This window comes from Coregonus clupeaformis, chromosome 9 (genome assembly GCF_020615455.1).
Source record: "Coregonus clupeaformis isolate EN_2021a chromosome 9, ASM2061545v1, whole genome shotgun sequence".
NCBI lineage: Eukaryota > Metazoa > Chordata > Actinopteri > Salmoniformes > Salmonidae > Coregonus > Coregonus clupeaformis.
In genome coordinates, this window is record NC_059200.1 from 44,413,684 (window position 1) to 44,435,261 (window position 21,578).

At 43.9% G+C, this 21,578-nt stretch overlaps 1 protein-coding gene across 1 annotated transcript; it reads right to left on the reverse strand.

Annotated features, from left to right (window-relative positions):
• Positions 1-976: 976 nt before the first annotated feature.
• LOC121574237 lies at positions 977-21,219 on the reverse strand. The gene is made up of 4 exons (XM_045222693.1): positions 20,711-21,219; positions 6,460-6,534; positions 2,073-2,204; positions 977-1,007 (listed from the first exon to the last, which is right to left on the reverse strand). Exons 1-4 carry the CDS (start codon positions 21,217-21,219, stop codon positions 977-979), a joined length of 747 nt encoding a protein of 248 aa, XP_045078628.1.
• Between the last annotated feature and the right edge of the window lie 359 nt (positions 21,220-21,578).

The following is a 21,578-nucleotide window of genomic DNA, read 5'->3' on the forward strand; positions in this document are numbered from 1 at the left end:
TTTAATTTTTTAACAATCAGGGCAGATGAAGGAAAGGAGAGGAGGTGAGGATGCTACTTTATAGACTATTGAGATGCACCTTGTGTAGTATGTGTACCGTGACCAGCTCCTATTCCTGTGATGACGTATTTATGTGTGAGACAGTCTGGCCCAGTAGAGGACGCCAGATGCCAGGGTGTCTCCTTTCATCTAGGGTTAGGGTTAAGTTGTCCCTAGACACTAATCTTGGGTCAATTTAGCTTTTTTCCTGCTAATGATTAAGGTTAGGATTGTGGGAGGGGAGGCTGATCTGTACCTACAGGAAACCTCACCCCGGAGCTCCCTCTCTCCTTCTGAGGCCCGATGACTGTGACACATAAGGTCAAAGGGTCATAGGTCAGGGTTTGGTGACCCAGGTTGGCAGGGGCTGTATAGGGTTCAGTCAGATGTTCTGTTGTGTTGTGTTGGCGAGTCTCTTGAGCACTTCAGAGTCGATCCAGGGATGCATGATTATAAGACTGTTTGAGGAGACTGAATAATATAACTATAAAATGGTTGTAGTACTCAAGGCCACAGATAACCTTAATACAACAAACATGGACACACAGGAAGGTGGGCTCGCATGCTCTAGAATGGTAATAAAATATTGCTTAAACTTTGAATAACCATTCTGGTGCTTCCACAATGAACACTCTCTCTAACGAGCACGGCTCTGCCTATCAACAAGACTATGTTCAAACACACTCACAAACACACAAATGTACGTTCAGGTCGTCCAAGGTGAAACAGCACCTGGACCTTACAAAACACCAGAAACAGCCAGCTCGACAAAATTCAAAAGGCTGAATATTCTTCACACAATGACAGGTAGTTTGTCCGGCAGCTAAAACAATGGTGTTTTCACCACCTTGGAGCAGAAGTCATGATTCAGCAACCATCTTTTAGCACATTCTCAGCACAAAAAATCAGGGATTTAAAAAAAATAAAGTGCCAATTCTTACCTCAGCTTGCCCGCCCCACTGTCTGACCTGTAAGAAAGTAAAATGACATGTTTTAGAGCTTATAGAAAAAACTATAATTTTTTGGGAGTGAATACTCATGGCACTATAAGATATCATGGCACTCAATTCATAATTCAAAGGACAACACCACTCAACACATTCATTCGTCCAGTTGTATTCAAGCTAATTTATGATAATTTAATCTGCCATTTAGCAGATGCTTTTATTTAAAGCGACTTACAGTCATGGGTGCATCATTTTTCTTCAACAAATGGGTGGTCCTGGGAATCAAACCCACTAACCTGCCGTTGCAAGAGCCATGCTCTACCAACTGAGTTACAGAGGATACCATGGCAATCGAATATAAATAAATAGGGCTGTGACAATACCAGTATCGCAAAATATTTCTTCCAATGGAGAAAAAATGAAAACACAAAGCAGACCAAACTCTTTGGTCCTTTAAAAACCTGCTGTATGTCAAATATTGTGTGCTATAGCTAGGAAAATAAATACATGTGACTCTGGATAACATAATGATGTTTGTTTCCAACATTAGGGCTGTTTTCCTAAAGAAGTTAAATCTGCTTCGTGTTTTGTTTCCTTGCCACGATACTAATGAGTATCGCAATACTGGTATCTTCCCGGCCATATAAATAAACCGTGACTGACATATCCAAATGACCTGGTAAAGACCCTTACCAAGGTGCGTAATCATAAAGTACACACAACACATATTTAACAATAACACAACAACCATGAGCTAATATTCAGCATCATTTGAACAGCTTTCTCTGAACGAACACCATAACAGGTCTAAGCCTCAGAACAGTCCAGTAAAGTGAGTGAGTTGTTCAGTGCCGCAAATCAGTATTCATCAACATCAGTCCTGGGAACCCACCCGACTGCACATTTGTGTACCAGCCCAGCACTTAACCTGCTGGATTCAACTCATCCACTGACCATCAAGCCCTCGATTAGTTGAATCCACTGGGTTAGTGCTTGGCTGGGATACAAATGTGCAAGTCCTGTGGGTCCCATAGCAGAAAGAGAGAGAGACAGAGACAGAGAGAGAGAAATGGGGGGGGTACTCACTTGACCCTGCGGAAGGCCAGTCTCCTCCTCAGTGAGCCCCCCCAGCCCTGCCTGACCCCAAGGCCACAGGACATCTGACCAGTTAGCGAGCCACTCTGGACCATGGTGACCGTCCTCCTACCCCCCGGAGGTCTGGTGGGTCCGAGACAGGGGGGTCCGGAACATAAGCCAGGTTTTGATCTAATAAAGCTGCATCCCTCAGGCTAGCTTACGTCTTTTTGCTATCCAGACTAGAAAAAGTAGCCTAATCTCTTTCAAGCACTGACTCTCACTTTCTCTATCTCACACACACACTCCCTCAGTACCCCACTATCGCTATCCCTCTTTCATTCCCTCTCTCAATTTCTCTATCACACAAACACTCATTCTCAGCTCCTATTTCAATTTCAATTCCTATTTCTCTCTCTCCCTCTCTCTCTCTGCCCTCTCCTAAGGTGACCCACTTCCCGAGCCTCTCCGTCTTCCTCCTCTCTCCACCTGCTCTGCTCAGCTCTGCTGGCGTACAGTACCCTGTACCTGTATACCTGGCTGTAGCTATAGCCCGCTGTGCAGTGTGGATGATTCTCCCCATGGGACCGGCCTGCCTGCCCAGAGAATCACCACATAATACATGAGCTGTCCACCAGGAAGGGGGGAGTGGAGGGAGAGGGGATAGGAACTGGGGAGTTAACCATAAGGGAGTGTGTGCAGTGCTCAATGTCCCCCCATAAGGCAGTTCCTGCAGGTGTTAAGTAATGCAGAGGGGTGTGTGTGTGTGTGTGTGTGTGTGTGTGTGTGTGTGTGTGTGTGTGTGTGTGTGTGTGTGTGTGTGTGTGTGTGTGTGTGTGTGTGTGTGTGTGTGTGTGCACCAGTGGAGGCTCCTCGGAGGAGGAAGGGGAGGACCATCCTACTCAGTGAATGTAATAAAAATAAAAATAGTGAAACATTAAAAAAGTTAGCCTTTTTAGATAAAACTATACTAAATATCTTTACATCACCAAATAATTGATTAAAACACAATGAACTACAGTAGCCTCAACAGCACCTTCTAGGGTAGCACTATGGTTTAGCCAGAGGACAGCTGCTTTCCATCATCCTCTTGGTACATTGACTTCGATACAAAACCTAGGAGGGTCATGGTTCACACCCCCTTCCATAGACTTACACAGTAATTAACTGCAAGGCACCAGACCGCAAGGCGCTACAGAGGGTGGTGAGTACGGCCCAGTACATCACTGGGGCCGAACTCCCTGCCATCCAGGACCTCTATAACAGGCGGTGTCAGAGGAAGACCCAAAACATTTTCAGACTCCAGCCACCCAAGCCATACTGTTCTCTCTGCTACCGCACGGCATGCGGTACCAGTGCACCAAGTCTGGAACCAACAGGACCCAGAACAGCTTCTACCCCTAAGCCATAAGACTGCTAAACAAGACTGCTAAATTGCTCATCAAATGGCTACACGCTGCTGCTATTGTCTATTATCTACCTCGTACCCCTTCACATCGACTCGGTACTGGTACTCCCTGTATATAGCTATGTTATTTTTACTCGTCATTGTTATTTGTTAATCACTGTGTATTTATTCCTTGTGTCACTATTTCAAATCTTTATTTACATTTTTATCTTTAACTCTGCATTGTTGAAAAAGGACCCGTAAGTAAGCATTTCACTGTTAGTCTACACCTGTTGTTTACGAAGCGTGACAATAAAATATTTTTATTTTATTTTGATTATGATTTGATTTGGTTGGGATTGGGGGAGGGGAAGCTCATCCTAGATCTGTATCTAGGGGCAACTTCACCCTGGAGTGAGAGTCAATGGGGGGAATGATGGGTGAAGCATCAAGCCAATGTGATAGATCCAACTATGAGAGTCTTTTTGAGACCTTAATAATATCTAGACCTGGGTTAAATACGCATTCATTAGCGAAATGTTCACCAACCAGTCAAATTCATGTCTTGAGCAGTATAAAAAAAATACTGAAATTAACAGAAAATATGTATCTAAAAAAAAATTACTGAAATACTCAATGTATTTCAACTGAGGTCTGAAGTTATCTGAGATGAGTATGTGAGTAGCAAGACTCAGTCCAAACACTCTAGCTAGTTACCGTTTTACAACATAACAGACAGGTGCACAGCCAGCACATAATTATGAGTCTTTTTTTTTTTCCTTAGCTCCGTTAGCATTAAATTAGGTCTGACGTCACACACACACAAACCATTAAAGTAGGACTGATTTCACATACACAAACACACACACACTCACTCACTTACTCACACACTCTCGGGGGTGACTGTGCAGCAAGACCACATTTGCATCGTCATAAATCATTAACGTGTTAGGTAGCCGTACCTCCACACCAGAGAAGGAGCCTCAAGGTTACGTGACCATAAATAAATGCATCAGTGTGCCAGGCAGTCTGTTAGTGAGCTGGCCATTGCTGATCAAAGATGGGTATCAAGCCTAGGTGAGTCACTGAGTGATACCAATGATGTATAAAAACCCTGGTTGGCTGATGCTATGTATTGGCCAATGAGAGGCTTTGAAGCCACTGGTCAGCCATATTGGCACTCCCCAGAATGTGCAGTCCTCCATAGGAATGAATGGAATTCTACAGTATTTCAATAAAATGTTTCAAGGACAAAATTACGGTATTAAGTATGTTTTTGTTGTAGTGGAGACAATAACATTAGTACTTTCAAAAAATTATACTTTGAGGAAAATGTTAATATATTTGTTTAGTTTTTTATGTTTAGCTCACATAATATAATTGAAAAGTATGCATTAAGGTGTCTGTTACATGGCAAAAACAAATGTAGACATTAATAACTGCATTTCTATAACTTCCTAAATATTTTTTACAATGTTGGGGGAGTGCCAAGATGTAGGGACGGTGGCTTCAAAACATCTACTGTATATATAAATAATTGAGTGATACCTGTCTGGTTAGATATAGTGGAGACTGGTTGGGTTTAATGAGAAAAGGGATAAGAGGAGAAATAATTCAAGGAGTTTCATTGAAAATGTATCTGTGTTGGTGTTTCCAGGTAATTTGACGTCTATTGTCTACTGCACTGTTACACTGGCACACTGTGATGCTGATGGGGGCAGTGGCCAAAATGACCTGAGACGTAGATGTGTATTTACAGTGGGTGGGTTGGAACCTTTGATGTTCTTCCGACCTGAGTTCAATGGAATAGTCCCAAAAGTGGAAAAACTCTAAAGAGCTTTATTTATTTTTCATTCTAAACAGATTTATTTTTATTTATTGGCATGTATATTGTCGCTAACTCTTTCAACACGTATTTTTTTAATACAAAATGTTTTTTAGGGTGTGAGGTGAGCCGAGGCCCCACGAGCTCGGAGGCAGCCCCCTCAGGGGGCTGCTGGGGCGTGTGCTACGCCTTTTTGTGAGAAGGCATGCCAGTTCAAATGCAAGCTTGCAACACCTGCAAGCTTGAGGGGAGATGTTACACCATTATATGCCATCCATTGACAGAAATGAATAATAGTGTGCTCTTGCCACAGATGGTGCTAAGAGTAAAATGCAATTCTTGAGAAAATATCTGATAGATTTTTTGGGGGGGTGAAAGTTGCTTTGCCTTTTTAAAGTCCTGCATCAGCATCAGCTGGGTGGTATTCCCTACGCAGGAAACTGAAGTAAACAGTCTGAAATGGAGTGGTACTATTCTGAACATGTCAATAAGAAACTCTCAATTTAGTTTTTTGTTGTACAGCGTTTTGAAATGTTTTTCTGTGGTGTGCTGTAATGAATCTTTAGTGTATTCAACGTCACCTGTGCTCAGTGTGAGAAGATAAAACTAAAAGAAGAGCGAGAGAGAAGTACCTGGAGACAAGGGGGGATTCTCTGAGGCTGTGTTGTCGTGTGTACAGCCTCCTTGTGCTTAGGCCCAGGAGACATTTGATGAAAAAACAGGCACGTTTCACAGCTACTTAACACCTTCCGTTTAACACTTGAGTATTTAACACGCCTCTTTAAAACAGTCCCCCTCTCCCTTTTTCTCTTTCTCTCTCCCTCTCTCTCATCACTTTATCTTTCCTTCTCCATTTCTCTCACACACATCCCCTCTCTCTCTTCTTGACTAACCCTGCACTACTGTGTAGTAGTCCTCCTTTGAGGGTTTTGGTTAAGAACGGCCCTCTAGTGGAATTATCACCTCACAACATCTCTTTGCACGCTAGCAAGTTGTGTTAAATTGGCTGATAGGCGATACATAGTGTCTTCCAAAAGTCTTTATGAGCAATACATAGACATTGTATTTGCTTTCTCATTGTCTTTCAAGCACACATTCACCTAGCTGCCCACAAGTACGCATGTTTTAACCCACATATGCACACACACAGTATGCAGTCACACACACACACACAGGGTGTTACCCACCTCTCCTCCCGACTGTGAGGGGTCAAGAAGCGAGCGGAGTCCTCCTCGTGGCTGCTCTGTAGGCTGTTCTCCCTGCTGGGAAAACACAGCACAGAGATACAGTGTTAGAGTGTAAATGTGTTTTTTAACACACACAAACATTTACAAGCATTTCGCTACACCCGCAATAACAACTGCTAAATATGTGTATGTGACCAATACATTTGATTTGACAAGCACAGATCTGTGTGTGTGTGTGTGTGTGTGTTAGTGCGTGTGCATTTGTGAGTGTGTGACACCTAGAAAAGTTCAGAGTTACATGAAATGTAACAACTCAACAGACAGAGTTATGGATGCAAGGACTGACCATCTATGATGTCAAAATTATAGTTTTAACCATGTTTTAGAACACCTGCTCTTTCCATGACATAGACTGACCAGATGAATCCAGGTGAAAGCTATGATCCCTTATTGATGTCACTTGTTAAATCCACTTCAATCAGTGTAGATGAAGGGGAGGAAAGAGGTTAAAGAAGGATTTTTAAGCCTTGAGCCAATTGAGACATGGATTCTGTATGTGTGCCATTCAGAGGGTGAATGGGAAAGACAAAATATTCAGTGCCTTTGAACAGGGTATGGTAGTAGGTGCCAGGAGTACGGCTGTGGCGGTCATCACATTTTGTCAGCCGGTGATTATCAAGCAAATAACTGCCGGTCTCACATAATTTACAGTTTATTAACATAAACACATTTAGCATCTCCTGGCTTCCCCACATATCCTACAAGCCAATGAAGCAGATCTTATGAACATCTACATTTAAAAAAGTCTAATAAATCCATGTAATATAGCCTACACCATCACAATAAATCCATTATTTATTTTAGACAGGTCTAAAGATACATGATATGAAGAAAATGTATTCTATTTCAGAAGAACAGATTAGCATACTCTGAGTTTTCTTGATGTTAGGCCATGGTCTGGCTATGCCATATGGCTGTGGGCTACACTAGTTCATTTAGCAGACAAGATTTGCTTAGAATTCTGTGGCATTATTTTATAGTATGAAGAATACAATTGAACAAAGCTGAATAAAATATAAAGGATATTTTCTCAAAACGATTTGAGGGAGTGCGCACATGCAGCTATTCTATGTTGAGCGGTTAACTAAGAAACAGGTACTCCTACAGTATATGCTTAACTTAAAGTTATTTATGTAACTTTAGTTGTGATACAAATGTTGGGCTATACAGTTGAAGTCGGAAGTTTACATACATCTTAGCCAAATACATTTAAACTCAGTTTTACACAATTCCTGACATTTAATCCTAGTAAAAAATCCCTGTCTTAGATCAGGTAGGATTACCACTTTATTTTAAGAATGTGAAATGTCAGAATAATAGTAGAGAGAATGATTTATTTCAGCTTTTATTTCTTTCATCACATTCCCAGTGGGTCAGAAGTTTACATACACTCAATTAGTATTTGGTAGCGTTGCCTTTAAATTGTTTAACTTGGGTCAAACGTTTCGGGCAGCCTTCCACAAGCTTCCCACAATAAGTTTGGTGAATTTTGGCCCATTCCTCCTGACAGAGCTGGTGTAACTGAGTCAGATTTGTAGGCCTCCTTGCTCGCACACGCTTTTTCAGTTCTGCCCACACATTTTCTATAGGATTGAGGTCTGGGCTTTGTGATGGCCACTCCAACACCTTGACATTGTTGTCCTTAAGCCATTTTGCCACAACTTTGGAAGTATGCTTGGGGTCATTGTCCATTTGGAAGACCCATTTGCGACCAAGCTTTAACTTCCTGACTGATGTCTTGAGATGTTGCTTCAATATATCCACATAATATTCCTACCTCATGATGCCATCTATTTTGTGAAGTGCACCAGTCCCTCCTGCAGCAAAGCACGCCCACAGCATGATGCTGCCACCCCCATGCTTCACGGTTGGGATGGTGTTCTTCGGCTTGCAAGCCTACCCCCTTTTCCTCCAAACATAACGATGGTCATTATGGCCAAACAGTTCTATTTTTGTTTCATCAGACCAGAGGACATTTCTCCAAAAAGTACCATCTTTGCCCCCATGTGCAGTTGCAAACCGTATTCTGTTTTTTTTATGGCGGTTTTGGAGCAGTGGCTTCTTCCTAGCTGAGCGGCCTTTCAGGTTATGTCGATATAGGACTCATTATACTGTGGATATAGATACTTTTGTACCTGGTACCTCTACTTTCATCCAGCATCTTCACAAGGTCCTTTGCTGTTGTTCTGGGATTGATTTGCACTTTTCGCACCAAAGTACCTTCATCTCTAGGAGACAGAATGCGTCTCCTTCCTGAGCGGTATGACGGCTGCGTTGTCCCATGGTGTTTATACTTGCGTACTATTGTTTGTACAGATGAACGTGGAACCTTCAGGCGTTTGGAAATTGCTCCCAAGGATGAACCAGACTGGCTGATTTCTTTAGATTTTCCCATGATGTCAAGCAAAGAGGCACTGAAGGTAGGCCTTGAAATACATCCACAGGTACACCTCCAATTGACTCAAATGATGTCAATTAGCCTATCAGAAGCTTCCAAAGCCATGACATCATTTTCTGGAATTTTCCAAGCTGTTTAAAGGCACAGTCAACTTAGTGTACTTCTGACCCACTGGAATTGTGATACAGTGAATTATAAGTGAAATAATCTGTCTGTAAACAATTGTTGGACAAATTACTTGTGTCATGCACAAAGTAGATGTCCTAACCGACTTGCCAAAACGATAGTTTGTTAACAATACATTTGTGGAGTGGTTGAAAAACTAGTTTTAATGACTCCAACCTAAGTGTATGTCAACTTCCGACTTCAACTGTACGTTTAGATGTTTTATACATTATAAGGCTGCATGATGTGACTCTAATGATGATTTGAAAAAAGTTGCATGAAAGGCATGAGCTCTGCTTTGTATTTTGCGCAGGCTGTACACACTTCATCAGCCTCTCATTCACAATTTGACAAGCACTTGTTAATGCCTCGAATTTCCTATCCTGCATCCCCTTTGTGTGGCCGTAATGCCCCCTAAAACAATCCATGCTCTTTGCGGCCAGTGGCCGTTGTGCCCTTGGGCTGAATATAATAATTATAATTCCCTTCTCCGAACTGCGTGCCGAAGCAGCTCTCACTCACATGGGTCTCCATCATGTGATCAGCTTTCTCACAGGCTACAAGGGAAGACAGACACATCGGGGAAGCAACTGCGCGCATCCTTATCCAATTCTGAGGAGCATTTTGAAGATATTGGAAGAACTGAACACATTTAGGCTTTTCGTCAGCCAAAAAGATGAAAGTCTAACGAAAGTCAAAAGCACTAGCCTAAGTCAATCTATTTTTGTCCCCCATTGTACAAAAGTTGACCTATTCTATTCTGTGCGAGAAATAAATATTCCAAACATAGTCTGGGACAGTTGTGGGATGCGATAGGTCCCAAATTAATACAACCACTAGCATCAAAAAAACTGTTTTAAGCAATGAGCCTGACGCTCAAACAATTTTTTCACATTATAAGCGCAGCAATGCTCACACGGCAGTAGGCTATAAGCGCAAATGTTCCATTAGCAGGAAAACACCATTCTCAAAAGTCACCAGAAATGCGATTCTGCATGTAATGCTTTTATTATAAAGATGCATTTTTATGGTGAAAATGTCCTTCCCCAAACTTGAAACTCACGGGCTGCGTATGTATGCCAGTTAGGCTGTACACCCCTTGTAAAGCGGATTAATGTGCTTCATTTTAAGAAGTTTTTTGGCCACTTTAGTTGCAATAAAAACCTTTTCAAAACATTTAGGCATACGGGCTACGCTACATGAGGTGTGTGACTATGATTTGAAAAACTCAACAAAAAAAAGCATGTGCTGTTTCTTGCCTTAAGCCGGGCATCATTCACAAGTGATAATATTTAATTCACAAGTGATAGGTTAATATTGTCACCCTTCACACTATTCTTGATTTAATCTTGTCTTTACATACAGTACAAGTCAAACGTTTGGACACACCTACTCATTCAAGGGTTTTTCTTAATTGTTTTACTATTTACTACATTGTAGAATAATAGTGAAGACATCAAAACTATGAAATAACACATATGGAATGATGTTGTAACCAAAAAAGTGTTAAAAAAATCTTGAGAATTTGAGAATCTTCAAAGTAGCCATCCTTTGCCTTGATGACAGCTTTTCACACTCTTGGCATTCTCTCAGCCAGCTTCACCTGGAATGCTTGAAGGAGTTCCCACATTTGCTGAGCCCTTGTTGGCTGCTTTTCCTTCACTCTGCTGTCCGACTCATCCCAAACCATCTCAATTGGGTTGAGGTCGGGGGATTGTGGAGGCCAGGTCATCTGATGCAGCACTCCATCACTCTCCTTCTTGGTTAAATAGTCCTTACATAGCCTGGAGGTGTGTTGGGTCATTGTCCTGTTGAAAAACAAATGATAGTCCCACTAAGCCCAAACCAGATGGGATGGCGTATCGCTGCAGAATGCTGTGTTAGCCATTCTGGTTAACTGTGCCTTGAATTCTAAATAAATCACAGACAGTGTCACCAGCAAAACACCACCACATCATCATACCTCCTCCTCCAAGCTTCATGTGGGAACCACACATGCAGAGATCATCCGTTCACCTAGTCTGCGTCTCACAAAGACATGGCGGTTGGAACCAAAAATCTCAGATTTGGACTCATTAGACCAAAGGACAGATTTCCACCGGTCTAATGTCCATTGCTTATGTTTCTTGGCCCAAGCAAGTCTCTTCTTCTTATTGGTGTCCTTTAGTAGTGGTTTCTTTGCAGCAATTCAACCATGAAGGCCTGATTCACGCAGTCGCCTCTGAACAGTTGATGTTGAGATGTGTCTGTTACTTGAACTCTGTTAAGCATTTATTTGGGCTGCAATTTCTGAGGCTGGTAACTCTAATGAACTTATCCTCTGCAGCAGAGGTAACTGTGGGTCTTCCTTTCCTGTGCCGGTCCTCATGAGAGCCTGTTTCATCATTGCGCTTGATGGTTTTTGCGACTGCACTTGAAGAAACTTTCAAAGTTCTTGAAATGTTCAGTATTGACTGACCTTCATGTCTTAAATTAATGATTATTTGAGCTGTTCTTGCCATAATATGGACTTGGTATTTTACCAAATAGGGCTAGCTTCTGTATACCACCCTACAACACAACTGACTTTAACATGGCACACCTGTTAATTGAAATGCATTCCAGGTGACTACCTCATGAAGCTGGTTGAGAGAATGCCAAGAGTGTGAAAAGCTGTCATCAAGGCAAAGGGTGGCTACTTTGAAGAATCTCAAATATAAAATATATTTTGATTTGTTTAACACATTTTTGGTTGCTACATGATTCCATATGTGTTATTTCATAGTTTTGATGTCTTCACTATTATTCTACAATGTAGAAAATAGTAAAAATAAAGAAAAACCCTTGAATGAGTAGGTGTGTCCAAACTTTTGACTGGTACTGTATAATATTATATGTGTGAAATGTGTGAAATGTCTTTTAATTTAGAATGGACCATTATCATGCACCTGCCTCGAAAAAGGGGTAGCGGAAAAAATTAAGTGTCATCTGTGCACCAAAAGTATGTGCACACCTGCTCGTCGAATATCTCATTCCAAAATCATGGGCATTAATATGGAGTTGGTCCCCCCTTTGCTGCTATAACAGCCTCCACTCTTCTGGGAAGGCTTTCCACTAGATGTTGGAACATTGCTGCGGGGACATTCAGCCACGAGCATTTGTGAGGTCGGGCACTGATGTTAATGCGATTAGGCCTGGATCGCAGTTGGCATTCCAATTCAGTTCCAGTTTGATGGGGTTGAGGTCAGGGCTCTGTGCAGGCCAGTGAAGTTCTTCTACACCGATTTCGACAAACCATTTCTGCATGGACCTCTGTGCACGCGGGCATTGTCACGCTGAAACAGGAAAGGGCCTTCCCCAAACTGTTGCCACAAAGTTGGAAGCACAGAATCGTCTACAATGTCATTGTATGCTGTAGCGTTAAGATTTCCCTTCACTGGAACTAAGGGGCCTAGCTCGAACCATGAAAAACAGCCCCAGACCATTATTCCTCCTCCACCAAACTTTACAGTTGGCACTATGTATTGGGGCAGGCATCTGTCAAACCCAGATTCGTCCGTTGGGACTGTCAGATGGTGATGAGAGATTCATCATTCCAGAGAACGCGTTTCCACTGCTCCAGAGTCCAATGACGGTGAGCTTTACACCACTCCAGCCGATTCTTGACATTGCGCATGGTGATCTTATGCTTTTGTGCAGCTGCTCGGCCATGGAAACCCATTTCATGAAGCTCCCGACGAACAGTTATTGTGCTGAAGTTGCTTCCAGAGGCAGTTTGGAACTCGGTAGTGAGTGTTGCAACCGAGGACAGCACTCAGCGGTCCCGTTCTGTGAGCTGGTGTGGCCTACCACTTCGCGGCTGAGCAGTTGTTGCTCCTAGACGTTTCCACTTCACAATAACAGCACTTACAGTTGACCAGGGCAGCCCTAGCAGGGCAGAAATTTTACGAACTGACTTGTTGGAAAGGTGGCATCCTATGACAGTGCCACTTTGAAAGTCACTGAGCTCTTCAGTAAGGCCATTCTACTACCAATGTTTGTCTATGGAGATTGCATAGCTGTGTGCTTGATTTTATACTCCTGTCAGCAACGGGTGTGGCTGAAATAGCCGAACCCACTAATTTGAAGGGGTGTCTACATACGTCACATATATATTGTAGTGTATCTCTTTTGAAAAATGAAGGTTCAGATTCAAGATCCAAGCATTCCTTACAAATGCCACATCAGGATGACGGGTTTGTGCCAATATTAGCCAATGTGAATGCAATGTGAGGGTAAATATGTTATGGTTAGGCCAGGAGTTGTTCCTGAATGTGACCTGACTAGGAAAGACTCCAGTCCCTAGTCATAGTAGCCTATTGCTAGGGGTCGAGTGGCTAGTTGGTCAGGTCAAGTGGTCTGGAAAAACTGCTGGCCCTATGAAGCCTAGTCCTGGATTAAAAATAATCTCCATTGAGCGTTTTGTAGTCTAGAACTAGGATTAATCTGTGTCCGGGAAACCGGCCTGTAGAGACATAGAGTATCCTGTATCTCTGGTCGTCTAGTCACTTTAAGCTATAATTTGTCCTATTGAAAGAATTTCCATGCATTGTTGCCAGTGTTCAGGCAGCAACATTTATGTAAAAACATATTTTCTGTCAAAGAGGCATCCAGACAACAACAACAACGGCAACTACAACAACAAAAGACAAGCCTCCATTGGTCGCATAGGACTCTTCACATAACCAAGAGTGCCACAACTGCAATGTGGCTTACATGTACCACATGAAAGAGTGGGACAGAAAAGTGGCACATCTCATAGCAAATAATATACCTTCAGAGCAGCCTGTCTGTTTCTGCGAAAGCCAACTAGGCAAGACTTGCCATGACAACAATGAGACGTGGGTGCATAAATCTGCCATCCAGGCTATGTGTCAGAGCACTGGAAACTAAAGGCTGACTGGGCTACATACTGTAAGCAGCAGTACTGTTTTATATTAGGCAAATCAGGGCTGTGTTTCAAATGGCACCCTATTCCCTATATAGTGCACTACTTTTGACCAGGGCCCATATGGGGGCTACAAAAGTAGTGTACTATACAGGGAATACGGTGCCATTTGGGACGTAGCCCAGTTCTTCAGAAAGCAGTGTTGGTTATGAATATTTCATATAGCCCTGTAGACTCAAATGACACCCTATTGCTGATATAGTGCACTATATTTTACCAAAGCCCTATGGACCCTGGTCAAAAGTAGTGCACTACATAGGTGCCATTTGGGACACAGATATTACCTTTAGCTCTCAGTTGTAAGGCTGTACATGTTACATGTCAATGGGACTACGACACTGTTCAACTACAGAACTATCCACAGTAATGAGCATGGATTGTAGTTCTCATTTTGTCTCCTGGAATGGCTGTAGTATGCAGTCAGAGATCAGATTCACCTAATATCTTGTGACAACCTTAACAAAAATGAGTAGCTGATTTGGTTCCGAGTCACCAGTCATCAAAGTAGAACCAATGCTACAAGTGGTCCAAATCTCACATCCTTTAAAGTAGTGAACAGCCAGGGACAATACTGTAGTAGTCAATAGTCCTCATAAAACTAAAATACACACTTTCAACCTAGACGCCGCTAGTAACAGACACCAGGCAACTTAACATTATATTATGCTAATGAAATACGAGGCCAAAACTTCAACTTCCAATATTGAACATAAAACCCCATTTAAAAACGATACAAATAATTTATTTACCAAACTATGTATTATAGAAGTCCAGTGCTGTACATACCATCCACATTCACTGAAGACCAAATTCTGGCAGCAAGGGCATTTGTATGTATTAAACATTTGTATCCATTGTTCTTAAGCGCACTCCTCCATTTCCTGTTGTTTGATGATACATAGCAATTCATACTCAGCACTGTGGCTTATGTAACATTTCTAGGAGCCTATTTAGAACATGTACAGTGCATTCGGAATGTATTCAGACCCCTTACCTTTTCCCACAGTTTTTTACATTACAGCCTTATTCTAAAATGTGTTAAATTGTTTTTTCCACCTCATCAATCTACACACAATACCCCATAATGACAAAGCAAAAACAGGTTTAAAAAAACTTTTGCAACATACTGAAATATCACATTTACATAAGTATTGTGAACAGCGCCGGAAGAAGATGGCTGCCGTTTTACAGCCCTCTAACCAATTGTACTATTATTGAACCCCTACCTGTCCCAGACCTGCTGTTTTCAACTCTTAATGATCGGCTATGAAAAGCCAACTGAGATTTATTCCTGATTATTATTTGACCATGCTTGTCACTTATGAACATTTTTGAACATCTTGGCATGGTTCTGTTATAATCTTCACCCGGCACAGCCAGAAGAGGACTGGCCACCCCTCATAGCCTGGTTCCTCTCTAGGTTTCTTCCTAGGTTTTCGCCTTTCTAGGGAGTTTTTCCTAGCCACCGTGCTTCTACACCTGCATTACTAGCTGTTTGGGGTTTTAGGCTGGGTTTCTGTACAGCACTTCGAGATATTAGCTGATGTAAGAAGGGCTATATAAAATAAAATTGATTGATTGATTGATTGATGTGTGTTTTTCCGCGTTATTTGTAATTTATTTTGTACATAATGTTTCTGCCATCGTCTCTTATAACCAAAGAGAGCTTCTGGATATCAGGACAGCGATTACTCACCTCGCATTGGACGAATATTTTTTCTTCAACGAGGCGTTCGCGAAGGATATCATACAGACACCCGACAAGGCCCAGATCCCCGTCATTCGCGTGAGGAAGAGACGGAGATATCGCGGACGCAGATCCGGGTGCCTCGTGAGGATCCGACGGCGAGCGAGTAAACTGCCTCTCCCATCACTCCTATTAGCCAACGTTCAATCTTTTGAGAATAAAATTGACGATTTAAGATTACGGTTATCCTACCAACGGGACATTAAAAACTGTAATATCTTATGTTTCACGGAGTCGTGGCTGAACGACAACAATGATAACATTCAGCTAGCGGGCTATACGCTACATCGACAGGACAGAACTGCAGACTCTGGTAAGACAAGGGGTGGCGGTCTCTGTATATTTGTAAACAACAGCTGGTGCACAAAATCAAATACCAAGGAAGTCTCGAGGTTTTGCTCGCCTGAGGTAGAGTATCTTATGATAAGCTGTAGACCACACTATTTACCAAGAGAGTTTTCATCTATATTTTTCATAGCTGTCTATTTACCACCACAAACCAATGCTGGCATTAAGATTGCACTGAATGAGTTGTACAAGGCCATTAAGCAACAGGAAAACGCTCATCCAGATGCAGCGCTCCTAGTAGCCGGGGACTTTAATGCAGGGAAACTTAAATCCGTTCTACCTAATTTCTACCAGCATGTTAAATGTGCAACCAGAGGGAAAAAAACTCTAGACCACCTTTACTCCACACACAGAGACGCATACAAAGCTCTCCCTCGCCCTCCATTTGGCAAATCTGACCATAACTCTATCCTCCTGATTCCTGCTTATAAGCAAAAACTGAAGCAGGAAGCACCAGTGATTCGGTTAATAAAAAAGTGGTCAGATGACGCAGATGCTAAGCTACAGGACTGTTTTGCTAGCACAGACTGGAACATGTTCCGGGATTCTTCAGACAGCATTGAGGAGTACACCACATCAGTCACTGGCTTCATCAATAAGTGCATCGATGATGTCGTCCCCACAGTGACCGTACGTACATACCCCAACCAGAAGCCATGGATTACAGGAAACATCCGCACTGAGCTAAAGGGTAGAGCTGCCGCTTTCAAGGAACGGGACTCTAACCCGGACGCTTATAAGAAATCCCGCTATGACCTCCGACGAACCATCAAACAGGCAAAGAGTCAATACAGGTCTAAGATTGAATCATACTACACTGGCTCTGACGCTCGTCGGATGTGGCAGGGCTTGAAAACTATTACAGACTACAAAGGGAAGCACAGCCGCGAGCTGCCCAGTGACACAAGCCTACCAGACGAGCTAAACCACTTCTATGCTCGCTTCGAGGCAAGCAACACTGAAGCATGCATGAGAGCACCAGCTGTTCCGGACGACTATGTGATCACGCTCTCCGTAGCCGATGTGAGTAAGACTTTTAAGCAGGTCAACATTCACAAGGCCGCAGGGCCAGACGGATTACCAGGACGTGTACTCCGAGCATGTGCTGACCAACTGGCAAGTGTCTTCACTGACATTTTCAACATGTCCCTGACTGAGTCTGTAATACCAACATGTTTCAAGCAGACCACCATAGTCCCCGTGCCCAAGAACTCTAAGATAACCTGCCTAAATGACTACCGACCCGTAGCACTGACGTCTGTAGCCATGAAGTGCTTTGAAAGACTGGTCATGGCTCACATCAACAGCATAATCCCAGAAACCCTAGACCCACTCCAATTTGCATACCGCCCCAACAGATCCACGGATGATGCAATCTCTATCGCACTCCACACTGCCCTTTCCCACCTGGACAAGAGGAACACCTACGTGAGAATGCTATTCATTGACTACAGCTCAGCATTCAACACCATAGTGCCCTCTAAGCTCATCACTAAGCTAAGGATCCTGGGACTAAACACCTCCCTCTGCAACTGGATCCTGGACTTCCTGACGGGCCGCCCCCAGGTGGTAAGGGTAGGTAACAACACATCTGCCACACTGATCCTCAACACGGGGGCCCCTCAGGGGTGCGTGCTCAGTCCCCTCCTGTACTCTCTGTTCACCCATGACTGCATGGCCAGGCACGACTCCAACACCATCATTAAGTTTGCCGACGACACAACAGTGGTAGGCCTGATCACCGACAACGATGAGACAGCCTATAGGGAGGAGGTCAGAGATCTGGCCGTGTGGTGCCAGGACAACAACCTCTCCCTCAACGTGACCAAGACAAAGGAGATGATTGTGGACTACAGGAAAAAAAAGAGGACTGAGCACGCCCCCATTCTCATAGACGGGGCTGTAGTGGAACAGGTTGAGAGCTTCAAGTTCCTTGGTGTCCACATCACCAACGAACTATCATGGTCCAAACACACCAAGACAGTCGTGAAGAGGGCACGACAAAGCCTATTCCCCCTCAGGAGACTAAAAAGATTTGGCATGGGTCCTCAGATCCTCAAAAAATTCTACAGCTGCACCATCGAGAGCATCCTGACTGGTTGCATCACCGCCTGGTATGGCAACTGCTTGGCCTCTGACCGCAAGGCACTACAGAGGGTAGTGCGTACGGCCCAGTACATCACTGGGGCAAAGCTCCCTGCCATCCAGGACCTCTATACCAGGCGGTGTCAGAGGAAGGCCCTCAAAATTGTCAAAGACTCCAGCCACCCTAGTCATAGACTGTTCTCTCTGCTACCGCACGGCAAGCGGTACCGGAGTGCCAAGTCTAGGTCCAAAAGACTTCTCAACAGCTTCTACCCCCAAGCCATAAGACTCCTGAACAGCTAATCATGGCTACCCGGACTATTTGCACTGCCCCCCACCCCATCCTTTTACGCTGCTGCTACTCTGTTAAGTATTTATGCATAGTCACTTTAACTCTACCCACATGTACATATTACCTCAACTACCTCAACTAGCCGGTGCCCCCGCACATTGACTATGCAACGGTACCCCCCTGTATATATAGCCTCCCTACTGTCACTTTATTTTACTGTATATATAGCCTCCCTACTGTCACTTTATTTTACTTCTGCTCTTTTTTTCTCAACACTTTTTTGTTGTTGTTGTTTTATTCTTACTTTTTTTGTTTAAAATAAATGCACTGTTGGTTAAGGGCTGTAAGTAAGCATTTCACTGCAATGTCTGCACCTGTTGTATTCGGCGCATGTGACCAATACAATTTGATTTGATTTGATTTGGGTATTCAGACCCTTTACTCAGTACTTTGTTGAAGCACCTTTGGCAGCGATTACAGCCTCGAGTCTTCTTGGGTATGACACTACAAGTATTTGGGGAGTTTCTCCCATTCTTCTCTGCAGATCCTCTCAAGCTCTTTCAGGTTGGATGGGGAGTGTTGCTGCACAGCTATTTTCAGATCTCTCCAGAGATGTTCGATCAGGTTCAAGTCCGGGCTCTGGCTGGGCCACTCAAGGACATTCAGAGACTTGTCCCGAAGCCACTCCTGCGTTGTCTTGGTTGTGTGCTTAGGGTCGTTGCCCTGTTGGAAGGTGAACCTTCGTCCCCAGTCGGAGGTCCTGTGCGCTCTGGAGCAGGTTTTCATCAAGGATCTCTCTGTACTTTGCTCCGTTCATCTTTCCCTCGATCCTGACTAGTCTCCCAGTCCCTGCCGCTGAAAAACATCCCCACAGCATGATGCTGCCACCACCATGCTTCACCGTAGGGATGGTGCCAGATTTCCTCCAGACGTGACGCTTGGCATCCAGGCCAAAGAGTTCAATCTTGATTTCATCAGACCAGACAATCTTGTTTGGTCTGAGAGTCCTTCAGGTGCCTTTTGGCAAACTCCAAGCGGGCTGTCATGTGCCTTTTACTGAGGAGTGGCTTCCGTCTGGCCACTCTACCATAAAGGCCTGATTGGTGGAGTGCTGCAGAGATGGTTCTCCTTCTGGAAGATTCTCCCATCTCCACAGAGGAACTCTGGAGCTCTGTCAGAGTGACCGTCGGGTTCTTGATCACCTCTCTGACCAAGGCCCTTCTCCCCCGATTGCTCAGTTTGGCTTGGCGGCCAGCTCTAGGAAGAGTCTTGGTGGTTCCAAACATCTTGCATTTAAGAATTATGGAGGCCACTGTGTTCTTGGGGACCTTCAATGCCGCATTGATTTTTGGTACACTTCCCCAGATCTGCGCCTCGACACAATCCTGTCTCGGAGCTCTACGGACAATTCCTTCGACCTCATGGCTTGGTTTTTGCTCTGACATGCACTGTCAACTGTGGGACCTTATATAGACAGGTGTGTGCCTTTCCAAATCATGTCCAATCAATTGAATATACCACAGGTGGACTCCAATCAAGTTGTAGAAACATCTCAAGGATGATCAATGGAAACAGGATGCACCTGAGCTCAATTTCGAGTCTCATACTTATGTAAATAAGGTATTTCTGTTTTTTATTTTTAATACATTTGCTAACATTTCTAAAAACCTGTTTTCGCTTTGTCATTATGTGGTATTGTGTGTAGATTGATGAGGAAAAAAATAATTTTATCAATTGTAACGTAACAAAAAGTCAAGGGGTCTAAATACTTTCCGAATGCACTGTATAGTATCACACTCGGACGTCAACAGCTGGTATCTATGAGAAAGCGTCTAAATCAGTAGGAGTGCTGATCTACATTTTAGATCACAATCAATACAATTAAATGGACAGAGGCACCTGATCCTAGATCAGCACTCCAACTCTAATCATACCTTTCACTTACAGTTCTGTTTAATGGTTCTGATATGGTTCCACTTCTACATGGTTCCAACTACACTTTGATGCATGAGGGTGCCTTAAGCTGGCCCAACTTCATATCTAACACTTAATGGGTAACCCACTGTGTATTTTACATTATACACAGTTTTGCATTTTCCCCACTAACGGTTAAGATTAGGATTGGGGGAGGGGAAGCAGATCATAGATCTGTACCTAGGGGAAACTTCAAGCCGGAGCTTCTATACAGACCTGCTCTCACTGTCGTGCTCCTTCTTCTCGCGCATGTTCAGCCAGCGGTGCAGCAAGAAGCTCTTGCGTCGCGGGGAAGTGCTGGGTGTGGAGCAGCTGGACCAGGTGGCTGCCGCGTCCTTGTCGCTGGATGGCGTAATCTCGATGGACGGCAGCTGTAAGTACTCCATGGCCCCCGAGAAGGAGTGCGACCCCTGGCTCTTACTCATGACCTCTGACCTCATAGTGGCAGCCGCTGCAGACACAGCCGGGGTCACGCTGCTCTCGCTCTGCACATTCTTCATGCGCCGCATCTTGAAGCGCTTGCGGTGGAGGGACGGAGTGGCAGAGCTGGAGAGGATGGAAGGGTCACAACCTGTGACGAGTACCTCGACTTCATTTCCCCCGGCGGAGGCTTCCGATCCTGGGTCTCCATCCTGGGTCTCCCAGTCCCCCGGGGCCTGCACCTGGAAGGAGGGGAGCCGGAGGGTCTCGGTCATGATCTTCTGTCCCACTGATAACTGGCTCATATAGACATGACAGCAGCCGAGAGGGACACCTCTATCCAGGGAGGATGATAGAGAGGGAGGGAATGGGTGCCTGGCAGGATGCTTCCTGGAGTGCACTAGTGTAGGTGGAGAGTGATGTCCAGAGTGATAGTGAGTATACAGTATCAGTATAGCATCTTCTTCTGTCATTACCCTTCCCGGTAACTTGCTCTATGGAACGAGGTCTTGTGCATTTCTGATCCAGCTGCCACAGCGTATTCTTAGCCCACTTAGACAAGTTCTCTTCAGCACCCCCTGGCTCTAGTCCCTGGTATCACAGCCATGACCTAGAGGTCAGAGTAAAGTGAAAGGGTACTGTATGCTAAGTATGGTTTAGCCGC